This window comes from Triturus cristatus, chromosome 6 (assembly GCF_964204655.1).
Source record: "Triturus cristatus chromosome 6, aTriCri1.1, whole genome shotgun sequence".
Lineage (NCBI taxonomy): Eukaryota > Metazoa > Chordata > Amphibia > Caudata > Salamandridae > Triturus > Triturus cristatus.
The window spans coordinates 112,406,218-112,422,324 of record NC_140589.1 but is presented as its reverse complement, the minus strand read 5'-3'; the positions used below and the strand labels follow the sequence as shown (position 1 = coordinate 112,422,324).

The following is a 16,107-nucleotide window of genomic DNA, read 5'->3' as shown; positions in this document are numbered from 1 at the left end:
AATGGATAAGATTCTGTCTGTCATTCAGGCGAAAAATGAAGACCTTGAAGCGAGGTCGCGTCGCAATAACCTGCGCATCACGGGCCTGCCTGAGTCAACTAATGTAGGCAGGCTGGAGACCTACATCGAAAACATGCTAAGTGATGTCTGTGGGGCTGAACAGATGTCTCCGCTTCTCATCGTGGAGCGGGCATATTAGTCCCTGACTAACCCCCCCCACCCCTCCCCCGGGGGCCCCGCCCAGACTGATAATTTCCGGGAGCCCCGCCCAGACTGATAATTGCACAGCTGCTTAATTAATCAGGATCGAGACGCAGTTCTACGTGCGACACATCAAAAAGGCACGGTTACATATGAGGGAAATGCATGGTCAGTCTATCCGGACTTTACAGCTACCGTGCAGGTGGCCAGGAAAGAATATCAGGCGGCAAAAAAAATTCTAATTGCTGAACATGTTCCCTATGCCATGTTTTACACAGCACAGCAAAGATGACAAAGCAAGAATTTTCACGAATCCGAAGCAGGCCCTGGAATTTGCAAATGCCCTTAGCAATAAGAAAATGACTGCACCCCCCCCCGACTCAGATGAAGGTGGTTAACATTTAACGAGGATGCAGTGTTATCTTTGTGCATTACCAATTTGATGATTGATATTGTAATTCAGTACACTGCTTGCCAAGATATGTGAGAAAGATATGGACGGCCTCGATTGGCACCATGCTTCAGATTTCAATGCTTCTATTGTTTCTATGTGTTAACATAAGTAAACTCTACATTACGGTAGCTGTTTATTGATGAAGGGTTGTGAGACCATGTAACATAGTGGTCGGCCACCTCTCTAATCACCTAGGGAGTTGAAGCGCCACAGTGTCCCCCTAATGGGCAATCCCCAATTTGCATTTTTTTCTATGCTTCAATTTGGGGGGTTCTATTTGAGTTTAAGGGATGGCTTTGGCAAATTCAGTATGCTAAAGTGGGTGGGGGTGGGGAGGTCTATTGTTAATCAAATGGGGTTGTTGAAGGTGATTGTTCTGATACTTGGATGGTGGTATGCACATGGTAATGTGGAACTATATGGAGGGATGCTTCCTATGATTATAACTTTTTATCAATGACACACACAGGGGATTACTTGTTTAACATGGAATGTCAGAGGGCTTAATTCTCCCAAGAAAATATGTCAAGTCTTTGCATATTTAGAAAGACATGGGAGTCAGATCGCTCTCCTTCATGAGATGAACCTAACCAAACAAACCGAGGCTAAGATTGCTATTAAATGGGCTGGGTTTAAACTTGCCTCGTCTTATTTCTCCTATGCTCAAGGGGCCCTTTATCTTGTTAAAACGTGGTCTGCCCTTTACACCTCTAAAAACGCACACGGATATGGAGGGGCAGTATGCTCTTGTACATGGTAAACTAGGGACCACATTGCTAACGCTTGTTAATGTATATGGTCCCATCCCAGATGAGCCAGAAGTGCTTATTCGCATTATTAATGTAATGCAGGATTGGCCTGATGCTGAGCTATTAGGGGGGGGGGGGTGATTTTAACACACATCTGGACCCGCAGCGAGATACATTTACAGAGTAGCCGCACCCCTAAATGCATAAGAGAAGCTATGTCCGAGCTGGGCTTACTAGATGCATGGTGCCTTAAAAATTACGACACAAGAGAGGGTACACATGCCACAGCGGCATATGGTAGCTGGTCCCGCCAAGACTATTGGTTAGTGAGGGGGAGAATGATTGGGTTACAGCTATTGCATCTCTTCCCCGCACACACACTGATCATAATCCAGTCAAACTTAATGCCACTATACCCACCAACCCAAATCGTCCGTTCACCTGGAGGTTCCGATCGGATGCACTACTGGACCTGGACTATGCTGATACCATTAGGGACGGGATTGTACAGTTTTTTAGCTAAATACGAGCACAGTACATAAAGCCTCCATTTCATGGGAAGCCTTTAAGGTTACTATCAGAGGTACATGCATCAACACCACAGTGGGCATTATTAAGGACATTAGGGAACAGCTAGCAAAAATAGAGAAGACTCTGGCACAACTAGAAAAAGACTACACGGATGACCCCTGTGTCGCTACGCTATTGCTTTTCCATGAATCGATTCAAGAATATGATAGGATGGCGGAGACTGAAACCCGGTACCTCACCTTGCCCGGGCCTATGAGGCGGGGGGTAGGCCTGGTCGTAACCTGGCGATTAAGCTTGAATTCAGAGCTGATCATCATCACGTCACTAAAATGGTCGATGATCAAGGCAGAGAACACTTTGCGCCGCAAGGTATAGTTGAACAATTCCACGATTATAACGCCATAATGTATACATCCAGGGGTGTGGGGAGAGGGGTGGCGGGAGGTCCTTGATCTTGCTGAGTATTTATCGGATATTGCATGTGCATGGTTATCGGCTGGTCACCACAAATACTTTAGACAGCCGATTGAAGAATGTAATATCAAAGCGGTAATACGATTGCTAGCAAATAAAAAGCTCCGGGACCGGACGGCCTAACGGCAGAGTTCTTTAAGGAATATATTGACCTCCTGGCCCCTCAATTACTTGACGTTTACGCTGAAGCGCATGAAACTGGTCGTCTCCCCTCCATCGCTTAGACAACCTTTGATCATTACATTACTGAAGGACGACACGAGTACGGGTGGGAGGGTTGACATCGGAGCCCCTGTGGATACAGAGAGGTACACAACAGGGTTACCAACTGTCACCACTACTTTTCTCGATTATGCGGGAGCCACTGGCGTGCATTGTTCGTCAGCGACATAGGAAGATCGCTCTGAATTTCATGCATCGCCCGGTGGGTATCTCTAGGTCTGCTGATGACATGGTGCTGTTCATCAGAAAGCCCCAGCAATATCCCGCCCCTGTATTGCGTGAATACATACGATTTGGCTTATTCTCAGTCCTAACTATCAATGTGGAATAAAATCAGCCATAATACTACTGACTGAGAAAACAACCGCACCTGATATTGAATACCCACTATTATGGTCCACTGACCCAGTTAAATATTTAGGTATTTAGGTGCACCGTGACGCTGAGATCGTGATCCACGAAAATTATGGTAAAGCATGTGTGGCCTTGGAACATCAAATGGAAAGGTGGATGGTGTTACCGCTGTCCTTGGCGGACCGTATAGCGGTAATAAAGATAATAATCTTGCCGCGCTTTCTATATTTTTTCTGTAACATTCCAATTGTACTCAAACGCTTTTTCATGACGCTTCGTTCATCACTGCTGGGACTCATATGGGGAACTAAGCAAGCTAGAGTGAGTTGGGACATGCTGACGCAGGATTATGACGGGGTGGTTTCTGTGCACCAGACTTTTATATTTATTACCTATATGCACACGCGCAGTATGAGTATTATTGGTTTACCCCTCATGCCTTCACTCCTCATGTCGCGGTAGAGGACGGCGATGCACATCCCATCCCACTAGCAGGTATTATCACGCACTCTAGGAGAACTACTCCCAAATATGAAATTAACACGCTGGATACCACTATAGCTGGCAAGCATGCCATTGGTAAGCTGGCCAATAAATTGCCGCTCTATGCTCCGGCACTGCCACTGACGCATCATGTGGCATTGTCGGTTACTCAAGAAGAAGGCCCATTGCGCTCTTTAAGGGAGGCTGGCATTGACCGCATGTGTGATCTGTACCCTGAAGGAACTTTTATTACACTGGAAGAGCTTAGCTACATTACTAATCCAACGATACTATTTCAATTCACTATGCACAGGCTGAAAATAGCCAAAGGGCACTACCCTAGGTTTCCTATAGAGCCACCCTCGCTGACAGCCTTGCAGCTGCTATTGGTTGCCCCTCAAAGCGTAAACTAGTAACTAAGTTGTACAGGGCAGTGCGGGAAGAGAAAATTGTAACCCCAGACAAAAGTCTTGTGCAATGGTATGAGCAGATTACTCCTCCGCTGTCCCCCTGATTGGACGCAGGTCTGTAAACTCACTGGCTCCTTAACACCAAATGGCAATTTGAGAATTATACATTTCAAATACATTCATCAAGTCGATCATACCCCTTACAAATTGCACAAATTAGGCCTTGGAGACTCTAGTGCATGCAAGCGCTGTGGTCAGTTAAAGGCAGATTTCCTACATTTGGCATGGGTATGCAGGCTGGTACACACTTATTGGGAGGATGTAACAAAGCGAATACAGGTTATGGCTGGGATACCTATGCAATGTACACCGCATATCTGTGTATTGTGTTATGTGCCACACCTAAAGGGAATCATTGGCAGGTTTGCTCTGCTCGCGGCAAAACAGCGTGTATCGCTAGCATGGGAAAGCACTCTAGCTCCCCGGGCAGACCACTGGATTAAAGATCTAGCATATTGCAAAGAAATCCTTGAACTTTATGCAGAAGAACTTCCATCTATCTCAAAACCCAATGACATCTGGGAACCTCTGGGACAATACCTCTGTGCACAGACACAGTCGATATCTGATGAGCAGTAATGTTGACATGCTTTTTCTTCCTCTTTTCGTTTTCTCTCCTACATGCAGACTTCTACATACCTATTGCCAGTGTATGCTGCAAGATGTACATGTTCAAATGTATATCAAGATCAACCAGTCACCTGTTGTTTAATATTGTTGTTCTTAGTTTTAATCATTTTTTAAAGTACTGTCCTGCGAGACAGTGATGTCCAGTATGACCTTTCAAATCCAAGAACAAGATTAAAAAACAAGCATTGGCATAGCCAATAGGTCTCACCTTTGGGACCATATAATTATTTAGTTATGCAGCACAATATCCTTACTGCAACAATATTAACTGTTGCATGGCTAAACACTTATAAGGTCCCAAAGGCGAGACCTATTGGCTATGCCAATACTTGTTTTCCCAGGTATGCGGGCACTGCTTAATTTCCACAGGTGATTGCCAGTGGGGGACACCGGCTCTCCTTTTTGGGGACGATGCCTTCATTTTTTCATCGTCAGACTGACGCAGAGTAAGAGAAAAGCCGAAAAGGAATGAAGAAGGGAGAAGAAAAAGATAAGAAAGAGATAAAGGGAAAATCCCAGGGTGAAAAATTATGGAAGAACAAAATAAAGAGCCACGAAGTGCAGACTGTAAGAAAGGTGCATGAGGTGGAATCAAGACTAAGTAGCAGAGGCATTCAGCAGGGTCGGCAAATGGCTAACAGGGCACGGGTTAGAGACTACATTTTTTTATTTACAAAGTATGCATTGACCGTAGATTCACTCTAGTGCACTGAGCTGATAAACATACCCAGAACAGAAAATTAAAAAGGAGAAAGAAGAGGAAAAGGCAGCAGGATGGGCGTGCATTGTGGTTGATTTCTAATATTCACAGGGTGACAGTGGACCTGGGGAAGGGTGGGGGCGGGGGATAGGCCACAGCATGCACGCTTGCTTCATAGATGAACTTCCGCCCACTGCATGGGTACAGACATGGCGCACGTTGCCTCCGTTCTGAATAGCATGTTTTCAAGAACCGCGCTTCTTTAATTTGTCATTTCATTAAAAAAGGCTCTCTCCCTTCCAAGAAGCCTCTGAGTCAGGGAGTTTTGTCTGCCCACACAGGAAATTCCTTCGCAGCAACTTACCCAACAACCTCGGGAGTGGTGCGTGCGCGCGCAGTCTGCTCTTTTTGGAAGCACTGCACTCGTGCTTGTGGCGGGCCCCTGCGCGCTCCGCAAGCTGGATGCCGCCACAAGCACGAGTGAGCAGAACGACGGCTAAAGATCCTCCTATGCAGCGCATGCACGCTGCATAGACGAGACCTAAAACAGTATAAACCGAAGGACTTCAGATATGGGAGCAGATAAGGGGTCAATAGACCAATCTGTACAATATTTAAAAAATTTGTTTCAGTGGCAGGCGTATACCGATTTTGTGGAGGGACCCCTGGCTGCCAAGATAACCTCACAGGTTCAGGAGGGAGATCAAAGGCTCAACTGTCGCCGCTCCGTCTCCACACAAGGAGGCAGAGAGTGGACAGGTTCGGATGGAGAACCCTCCCCTGCTGCTGTGACAGAAGATCCTCTAGAAGGGGCAGCCTGACCAGAGAATCAATGCTCATGTCTAGAAGCTCAGTATACCAAACTCTCCATGCCCAGTTGGAGCCACAAGAATAACTTGAGCCCTGTGGCTCCTGATCGTCTTTATCACTCTGGGCAGAAGTGGTACGGGTGGACAAGCATATAGGAGGGCTGAGCTCCACTCATGGCGATAAGCATCACAGATCAAGAGCCACCATGGTAACTCCAACGCACAAAACTGCTGACATTGTGCATTCTCTTCGGAGGCTAACAGATCTAACCGAACGATGAAAAGAGCACTTGTGCCACCTCCGGATGGAGACGCCATTCGTGATCCGCAAGGCACCTTCAGCTGAGCTCGTCCGCCCGGGCATTCAGAGAACCGACCAGATGTTGAACCACCAGGGAAATGCCCTGTTGTTCCAGCCAAGTCCAAAGACGCAGGGCCTCTTGACGAAGAGTCCACGACCCCAACCCACCCAGTTTCTTGCAGTACCACAAAGCAGTAGTGTTGTCCGTGAACACCTGTACGAGCCTTTCCTTTATTGATGGTAAAGAACAAGTTACTTACCTTCGGTAACGATGTATCTGTAAGAAACATTAGTTAGTTAGATTCATCACCTTAGAATATCCCCAGGCGTCAGGCTGGATCCGGAAAGATTTTTGTAGCAATACCCCTTGCGCGTCGCTAGGCGTCGTCTGCGGCTCCCCGTCCGTCGTTGGGGTCGTGCGCCAGAATGATGTCGGAGTACATAGAAGGCGCCCTCACGCGCTGACGTCAGTTCTTGTACACAGCTTTCCGCGCCAGGAACGCAGAGCCGTGCAAGAGACCGACACTGGTGCCAAAAAGTCCAGGGCCCTGAACAGGATGGCCTTAACCCTAGATGTCGGTTCGCAGAACGGGGAGGATGGGTGGGTCGGTGAGGAATATAACTAACTAATGTTTCTTACAGATACATCGTTACCGAAGGTAAGTAACTTGTTAATCTGAAAGAAACACGTTAGTTAGATTCCCCACCTTAGAATAGATACCCCAGCAATACCAACCCCAGTGGTAGGTCTGCGAACCAAGATCACACCAGAAAGTCCTGGAGAACAGAACGGCCAAAGAAGCCATCTCTCCGGACTTGGCTGTCCAGGCAATAGTGCTTGGCGAACGTGTGCAGTGAGGCCCACGTCGCCGCCTGACAGATGTCCTGCAAGGGAACTCCCCGTCCCAGGGCAGTAGTCGCCGCTGTGGCCCGGGTGGGATGGGCTCTCAGCCCAACAGGAGGGTCCTTTTTCGCCGAGGAGTAACAAACCTTTATACACAATACGACCCACCGTGAGATGGTCCGCTTCTGTACAGCCCTCCCCTTCTTAGCACCTAAGTAAACAAAAAGTTGGTCGTCCACCCGGAACTGTCTGGTGCAGTCCAAATAAAAGGACAGCGCACGTTTGGGGTCCAGACGGTGGAGCCTCTCTTCCTCTTTCGAAGGATGCAGAGGCGGAAAGAAGGTGGGCAATGTAACAGATTGCCCGATGTGAAAGGGGGTCACCACTTTTGGAAGAAAAGAAGGACGAGTCTGGAGGACAACCTTGTCCGGATGAACAGAAAGAAAAGGAGGCTTAGATGACAGAGCCGAGGTGATAGCTACCAGGAAAGCAGTCTTAAGAGTCAGAAGACGAAGGGGACAATTGTGAAGAGGCTCAAAGGGAGCGCACATCAGAAAGGTCAAGACAAGATTCAAATCCCACTGAGGCATTACGAAGGGGACAGGAAGGAACATGTGAGTAATGCCTTTAAGAAAACGCGAAACAACAGGGGATTTGAAAAGAGAAGGCTGATCAGGATGCCATAAGAAAGCAGAGATCGCAAAAAGATAACCTTTCAAGGTGCCCAGAGCAGTGCCCTGCTGGGCTAAAGAAAGAAGAAAGAGGAGAACCTCAGAAAGAGGGGCGGAAAGGGGATCCACAGCCTTTGCTGTGCACCATTCCACAAATTTGTTCCACCTGCAGGCGTATACCTATTTTGTGGAGGGACGCCTGGCTGCCAGAATCACATCGCAGACTTCAGGAGGCAAGTCAAATGGCATCAACTGTCGCCGCTCAATCTCCACGCATGGAGGTGGAGACTGGACAGGTTCGGGTGGATGACCGTCCCCTGCTGCTGCAACAGAAGGTCCTCCTGAAGAGGCAGTCGTACCGGAGGATCGATTGACATACTGAGTAGCTCAGAATACCAGTACCTTTGTGCCCAATCCGGAGCCACTAAGATGACTTGGGCCCGGTCGCGCCTGATCTTCTTCAGCACTCTGGGCATAAGTGGTATAGGCAGAAAGGCGTACAACAGACCGCAACTCAACTCGCGACGAAAAGCGTCTACGAGCGAGTGACGCCTTGGAAATTCCGACGGACAGAAATGCTGACATTGCGCGTTCTCTTCGGTGGCGAATAGATCTAACCAAGGCTCTCCCCACTGCAGAAAGAGACCTTGCGCCACGTCCGAGTTCAGACACCATTCGTGATCCATCATGGACCGGCGGCTGAGTTTGTCTGCTCTGGCGTTCAGAGAGCCCGCCAGATGTTGAACCACCAGGGTGATGCCCTGGTGTTCCAGCCATGTCCAGAGGCGCAGAGCCTCCTGACAAAGGGTCCACGACCCCGCCTTGTTTGTTGCAATACCACATGGCGGTGGTGTTGTCCGTGAACACCTACACGACACTTCCCTGGACAGAGGGAAGGAAGGCTTTCAGTGCAAGCCAGATCGCTCTCAGCTCCAACAAGTTGATATGGAGCTGAGACTCCACCAGAGGCCTCTGATCTCAACCTCTCCCATATGGCCCCCCCCATCTCAGTAGAGACGCATCCGTCACTACTACGTGCTACGGTTGGGGTAGGGATCTGCCCCTGACCCAATCGCGGTCCGTGAGCCACCACTGTAACTGTTTCGCAGTGCCCTCCGAGATCAAGACATGGTCGGACAGGTTGCCTCGATGCTGGACCCACTGAAACTTCAGGTCCCACTGCAGAGCCCGCATTCCCCACCTGGCGTAATGCACCAACAGGATGCAGGAGGCCATCAGCCCCAGAAGCCGCAGCACCAACCTCACCGAAACCCAGGATAGAGGCTGAAAGATGGGAATATCCGGAGAATAGGCCCGGAACTGCGCCAAATCTAGAACCGCTCCGATGAAGAGGAGGTTCTGGGAGGGTCTCAGGTGTGACTTCGGCACATTGATGCAGAACCCCAGCAAATGCAGGAGGTCGGCCGTAGTCTGGAGGTGGGAGACGACTGCCTGGGGCGAGCCCGCCTTCAACAGCCAGTTGTCGAGATAGGGGAAGACTGGAACCCCCTATCTGCGCAGATGAGCTGCGACCACCGCCATCACTTTCGTGAACACCCGAGGGGCACTGGTGAGGCCGAAGGGGAGCTCGGTGAACTGAAAGTGCTCCTGACCCACCGTGAACCGCAGGTAACGCCGGTGGGCCAGCAGGACTGGGATGTGAAAATAGGTGTCCTGCAAGTCCAACGCTACCATCCAGTCTCCAGGGTCGAGGGCAGCCAGAACCTGAGCTAAAGTTAGCATCTTGAACCGTTCCTTCCGGAGGAAGGCGTTGACGCTCCTGAGGCACCCTTTGCCCTTCTTGGGAATCAGAAAGTAGTGGGAATAGCAACCACGACCTACTTCTTGACCAGGAACGCGCTTGACGGCCTCTTTGGCCAAGAGGGCCATAACTTCCTCCTGCAGAAGATTCAAGTGATCCCCCAACATACGGTGGCCCTGCGGTGGCATGGCTGGAGGTGTCGTCTCGAAAGGGAGGGAGTAGCCCCTTCGGACGATTTGCAGCACCCACCTGTCCGATGTGATGGATCGCCAGTGGAGCAGGTGATGGCGAACTCTGCCGCCCACTGGCGTGGAATGGGCCTGAAAGCTCGGACTAGGAGGGCTTTGAGGCGGATGCTGCCGGGGTGGATGTGGACTGACCGGCACGTTGTCCTCCAGTACCGCGTGCAGGTTGGTTCTGCGGCCGGTGGCTAGGCAGACGTAAGGAGGCGCCCCTTCCTTGGCCACGAAAGGCGGAAGTTTGCGGCCGCGGGGCCGAGAGACCCAAGGACTTGGCCTTAGCCCGGGAGTCCTTGAAACGAGCCAGCGCACTATCCGCCTTCTCACCAAAAAGGCGAGTGCCATCAAAGGGCATATCCATGAGGGTACTCAGGACATCCCCCCCGAGAAAGACGTGGACCGCAGCCAGGCGTGGCGCCGGAGCGCCACCGTGGTGGAAATCGCCCTACCCAGCGAGTCCGTGGTGTCTAGTCCACACCGTATGCCATGTCGTGCTGCATCTCGCCCGTCAGCAAGCGCCTGGGGGAGAATTGTCCGGGCCTCCTCCGGGCACAGGGACAGCACGTCCTCCACCGCCTCCCACAGAGTGGTATAAATGGTCCAAGAGGCAAGCGGTGTTCAAAGACCGCAGGCCCAAACTCAGGGAAGAGAACAGCTTCTTTCCGAACTGCTCCAACCTCATGGATTCCCGATCCGGAGGAGCGGACGGGAAGGAGGATTGGGAAGTTGAGGCCTGGATAACCAGACTCTCGGGGTGGGGTGTTGGGACAGGAAACTGGGGTCGCCTGCAGCAGGGAGGTGGCGCCGGGCCACGTTCCGATCCACAGGAGGAACTGTGGAGGGCTTGGACCAAGTGCCATGCAGAACGTCTATGAGGGCCTCATTAAACTGCAGCAGAGGCTCTGTGGAGCTTGCTGACGGTTGAAGCACCTCTGTGAGGATGTTAGTCCTCACGGCCACAGCAGGCAACTCGAGCCCCAGGGCTTCGGCCGCCTTGCGCAGCACCACTGCGAAAGCTGCACCTTCCTCCGAGGCCACAGTCGGAGGAGTGATGAAACCAGCATCCGGGGAGGTGTCCAGACCACTGGCATCCCCCAGTTCGTCTGCCCAGTCCTGTAAAAGTTGGGCCTGTCTGGCCATAGGGTCCCAGACCCCTCCCAGTCGCCCCCGTCATCCGATTCCTGATAAACAGGAGGAATGATCGGAGCCGGGCGGTAGATGAAACGCTCATCCATCGGCGTCGGGTGCGGCGTCGAGCCCGGACCGGGGCTAAACCGGGAAACAGCGTTGTCCGGGGACGGCGCCGGAGGTGGAACCGGTGTCGGCGCCGGCACGCGAGGTCACCCAGTCGAGCCCGCGGGGCCCGGCAGGCGTCGACGGCGGAGCCAGGCCCCTCATGGCCGAGAGGAAAGCACTGACCTCCGCCAGAGTCGCGTCAGTCCCAGGGACCGGCGGGTATGGAGACGGACGCGGCTCAAAAAAATTACGTTTTAGTGCTAGGGTGGCACATTCCAGGATAAAGGATTTGGGGGTTTGGTAATCCCAGTTGGTGTGGTCCAAACCACCCTAGCACTAAAACGTAATTATTTTGAATATCAAGGTGATATCTTCTTACAAACAACGGGTACTTTGATGGGCAGCACCTTTGCCCCTAGTGTGGCGGGCCTCTACATTTAAAACTTTGAGTGCAGGCATATCCTAGGTACTAATAACCCTTTCTCCTCTTCCATTAGTTTTTGGAAGAGGTATATAGATGTTCTTCTGATATGGCAAGGCACAGAGAATGATCTTACGGCCTTTATGGGATGGATCAATACTTTGGATCTAAACTTGAAATTCACCTACACCTGCAGTTCACAATCAGTAGTGTTTCTGGATGTGGTCATCTCAATATCTAATGGTTGTCTTACCACCAAGACTCACTAAAAACCCACAGCTAGGAATAATCTTTTAGAGTTTTCAAGCTTCCACCCGAGGTTCCTGAAAGAAAACCTACCATATGGCCAGTATCTTCGGGTGAGAAGAAATTGCAGTAACCTGGTTGATTTCCGCAAACAAGCCTCCGACCTAACCACTAAACTGAAACACAGGGGTTATCCGGATAATATCCTCAATACAGGCTACAAAAGGGCACGGAACCAACCCAGAGAAGCTCTACTAGAAGAGAACCAAAAAGAAAAACAAGAACTACCTCGGACTGTGTGACGACTTTCAACAGTGCATCTAACACTTAAGAAATTCATTAACAAGCACTGGAATATACTTACTAGCAACAACCGTAAGTGGGAGAAACCTGTTTTCCTTCAAAAAGGGACGTAGTCTCAAAGACAACCTAGTTCATACACGTCCCAGAGATAATCCAGTGAGAGATCTCACGATCACCGAGGCCTGGGGCCTTCCCAAGTTCACAGGTCATTATCCCTGTGCTTCCTGTAGTATCTGCCACCTCACCAAACACACAAAAACTCTCAATCTTGAACAAGGAAAGACTTGGGACACAGCAAGCCCACACAAATTTTAATTCCACAAACGTGGTTTACTTGATCAACTGCCCGTTTAGACTACGTTATGTGGGCATGACCACACGCAAAGTGAAACTGCGTGTGGGCGACCACCGGAGCAATATCCGCTGTGGTCGGATTACTACCAAACTAAGTGACCACTTTATACAACACAATCACACCGCTAATGATCTCAGGTGGACAGTGATTGAGCAAGTACAATCAGAACGCAACACCCAGAAAATCCTCTTTGAGAAGAAACAGAGGTGGGTGTACCGGCTGGACACTCACCACCATGGTTTAAATGACAATATTACCTGGGCATCAGTTTTGCAATCCTAACTACCTGTGACAGGGAGTTTCCCCGCCTTTTTTGAATACCACTAGATGATACCTTCCCTTTGGTGCCAACATCACTAAATGGTCACTTATCCTTATCCCTCTTTTTTCTTTTTCTCTTTTTTTCAAACTGGGATATTGATCCCTGTTTCAACCCCTCAACCCCCCCTCTCTCCCTCTTTTCGCTCTCTCTCAACCCCCCCCCCGTCTTGCTTGTGTATCCCCTTCTTTCCTTTTTATGAGTTTAGTGTTATTATACACCTCCTATCAGTAATCCTACGGGCACATTGTGCACCGTACACCGCATGGTCGTTTCATTAGTCCTTCTCCCTTTGCCGCCACCGCACTTTCACCTCAGAGACTACTATTGGCCCTTGGAGACAAATTCCTCGCCCCTTTCCCCACACCAGTCCTTCCTTTGTCCGATCATGCTTAATTAACTAGCTCTGAGTGGCATGTCTATCAGCCCCAGCGCACGCTTTAACATTACTGGTACTTAGCAATTCTTTTCGGCACAGGAATTCATGTAACGTAGTGTTGTGTATCGTATCGTATCCTTGACAACGAGCACTCCCTTTTCCTATTGGCCATACAGCACTGTTGTGTGGTTGGCCACCTAGCGCAACTACAGTCTCCTGATTGGTGGTGTACTTACACGCCATCACGTACCACGTCATGACACGCCCCCCATCTCGCCTCGAGCGCGAGTTGCCTTTCACTTCCTTATAATCATGCCGGCTTTCCCCTTCTACTTACCATCGGGTCCGGTTATCGAGGGATCACATAGGTGCCAAGCGGGTGCCTAGCTGAGCGGGCGTGAGTCCTACGACCCGACATTTCAGATAAGTCCAGGAGAATTTATCTGCACTTTTTAATCTCCTCCCCCCCCCCCCTTTTTTTCCTTTTCTCTTCCTTTTTCCTTTTATTTATTCCCTATCCCTAGGGTGTGCCATTGTAGCTTCCACCCCTCTCCTGAGAACCATGGTGTAGATACGGACTACACCCCATGTGAGACTAAGTTTGTCTGTGTTTCTAGTGCCCAACCAACACTGTGTCTTTCTACCGCGCATATTGTTCTACCACCTAAATTCTTGGCTAATGACCGTCTTGGGCTCTCCATATTTTTTAATTTTTAATTGTTTTTGCGTCTAGAGATCGCATTTATCTTGTTGTATGCACTTTCCTGTCCTCACAGCAGCACAGATGGAAAGCGTTACCAAATAAGTGCACCGCGCAGAGCACAAATATCTGTATGTCCCACGTTGCCAAACCCATATGACTATATCTAGTCATTGACTGTCTTTTTCCTTGTTTGTCAGTGTAGGTTTGTTCTACTCACCCAGAATAAACTCGGTTCCTCTCCATACTTATAATAATTTTTATATAATAATTTTTTTATACTTTCACACTTGCAACTTCAGGTTAGGGTGGGCCTTAGCGCGCCCAAACCGCCGAGGTTTACACGCCTCCTTGGTCCTGACGAACGCTGGTTTAAATATAACACATAGGCAGAAACATGTTGACCATACCATGAAGGACCTGGCTGAACAATCTATTCAGCTTTCACGTCCCACACTGTTTTTATATATGTCTGTTTGGCTTCTAATAAAGTTTATTATTTTTGACACAAACAAGATATTTTTAACAAACACTTTCACTACTCACCACACACCACCAGCTCCGCAGTAATTCTGGCGTCGAAGCACACCAGGGTGGCACTCGGCCTATCCCGGTGGGGCCCAATGATGAAGCATGTCACCAACCAGGTTGGTGAGTGAGGGCTTTATTAAGAAACCTAGTTGGGTTCTACAGTTGTGCTCTTCCAATAAATTCCAGGCACACACTTTCGTTGTTTTGATTATATCTAGTTTGGAGGACTAAGAGTGGCCCATACTTGTTGTTTTTCCCTTACTTTCTTGTTGTTTTCAGTGAATTCCCATATGCACTGATGAACCTTTAAGCACATTCACCTCAATTTTGTACAATAAACTGTGATGAATGCAGGAATAGGTTTGACACAGAATTATTCTTCACACTAATGTATGGTTAATTCATGAATTATCGTCATATTCAGGTTTCCCTGGTGGGCTGCAATTAGAATACAACGGACACATATTACCCTTTAAGGATCGGATTTATTCCCATGAGAGTACACTTTTTCTTATCACTTTAATTTCTCCCATCTATCAAAGGTAACAGGGGGCAGCCGACTTTTTGTTGTTGTGACAAAACCAGATCAAACATTTAGTCCCCAACAAGACCGCGCAAATGACGCACCCAAAGTCCAATCACTGCCACTGCAAATACAGAAAATCAAAGGGCAGCATTCGGACCAGAATTGAAGATGTAGGAATAAAAGGAACTGACGTCAGATCGCCTGGAGGTGCCTTCTATAGCTAGCTGACATTACAAGTAATGGAGGAGTCGGATTCAAGAGTGAGCCACGCCACTACCTGCTGGCATTATATAGGTATTTCAAGTTTACAGATCTAGTCTGCATCCTGAGAGAATTCATTAGAGGACGACTATTTGTGTGGAAATATCCATCAGAATAGATGTTCATGGAAGAGCTCCTGACGATTCCTTCCTTTCACTTAACATGAGGTAAAACATCTGAAGTATGGAATCCTCTGTGAGAGTGTCTTGACTACGCATTACCTAGAGTTTCTGTTACACAATAGGGAAGATAAACTATGTATAGTATCCAGCTAACCCAATGTTAAATCCGTGTACTACGAACGATTACAGTCTTACAAAGGGGAATAACTCAAGCATTAGAATCTATGAAAGACCCAATGTTGGCTAAGTGAAGGCTTAAAAAATGAAAGGCTCTCTCCCACTATTTGATCCAACCTATTACATCAAAACAGTTCCGTAAATGGTAGTCTCAAATCACTTTAGATACAAGATTTACCCTCTATCTGCTGTGACCTTATCTGCTTTGAATGCATCTATACAATCACCATTCTGTGGCACATGATGACATTTAGCATCTTTGAAGCATTCTACTCGCATCCTGGAGGTACATTAGGTGAAGTCAGTCAAAAAGCCAAAAGCAAACTTACTACAGAGAGGTTTTCAAGTGAGCACTTTTTCAAAGCGTAAAAAAATGGCAGGAGCGCAGATATATTTGCATGCACACAGGCCAAGATGGCAGGATCCGTGGTCTCAAACTTCATGGCAAGCTTGATGAGTTCGATACCTTCTTTCACTGGGAGTGCCTGGTATGGATGGGTAAGGAAACCAGAAGTTACTTTTGTACACAGCAATGCTATTTGTCTCCATGAACATCTTTTGACATGCACTCCTCTGCTTTCCCCACTCTAGACTGAAGTTTTATTGGCTATTCATCCATCCGAACAGCACCTTTTAC

General features: G+C 48.8%; 1 protein-coding gene across 1 annotated transcript in view; it reads right to left on the bottom strand.

Moving 5' to 3' along the window:
* The window catches only part of LOC146816480 (exportin-5-like), a 1,728,456-nt gene that overhangs the window by 995,526 nt on the left and 716,823 nt on the right, over positions 1–16,107 (bottom strand). Inside the window, exon 15 of the mRNA XM_085610324.1 lies at positions 15,800–15,955. Within this exon, the coding sequence (XP_085466450.1) occupies positions 15,800–15,955 (156 nt within the window). The remainder of the gene's footprint in view (positions 1–15,799; positions 15,956–16,107) is intronic.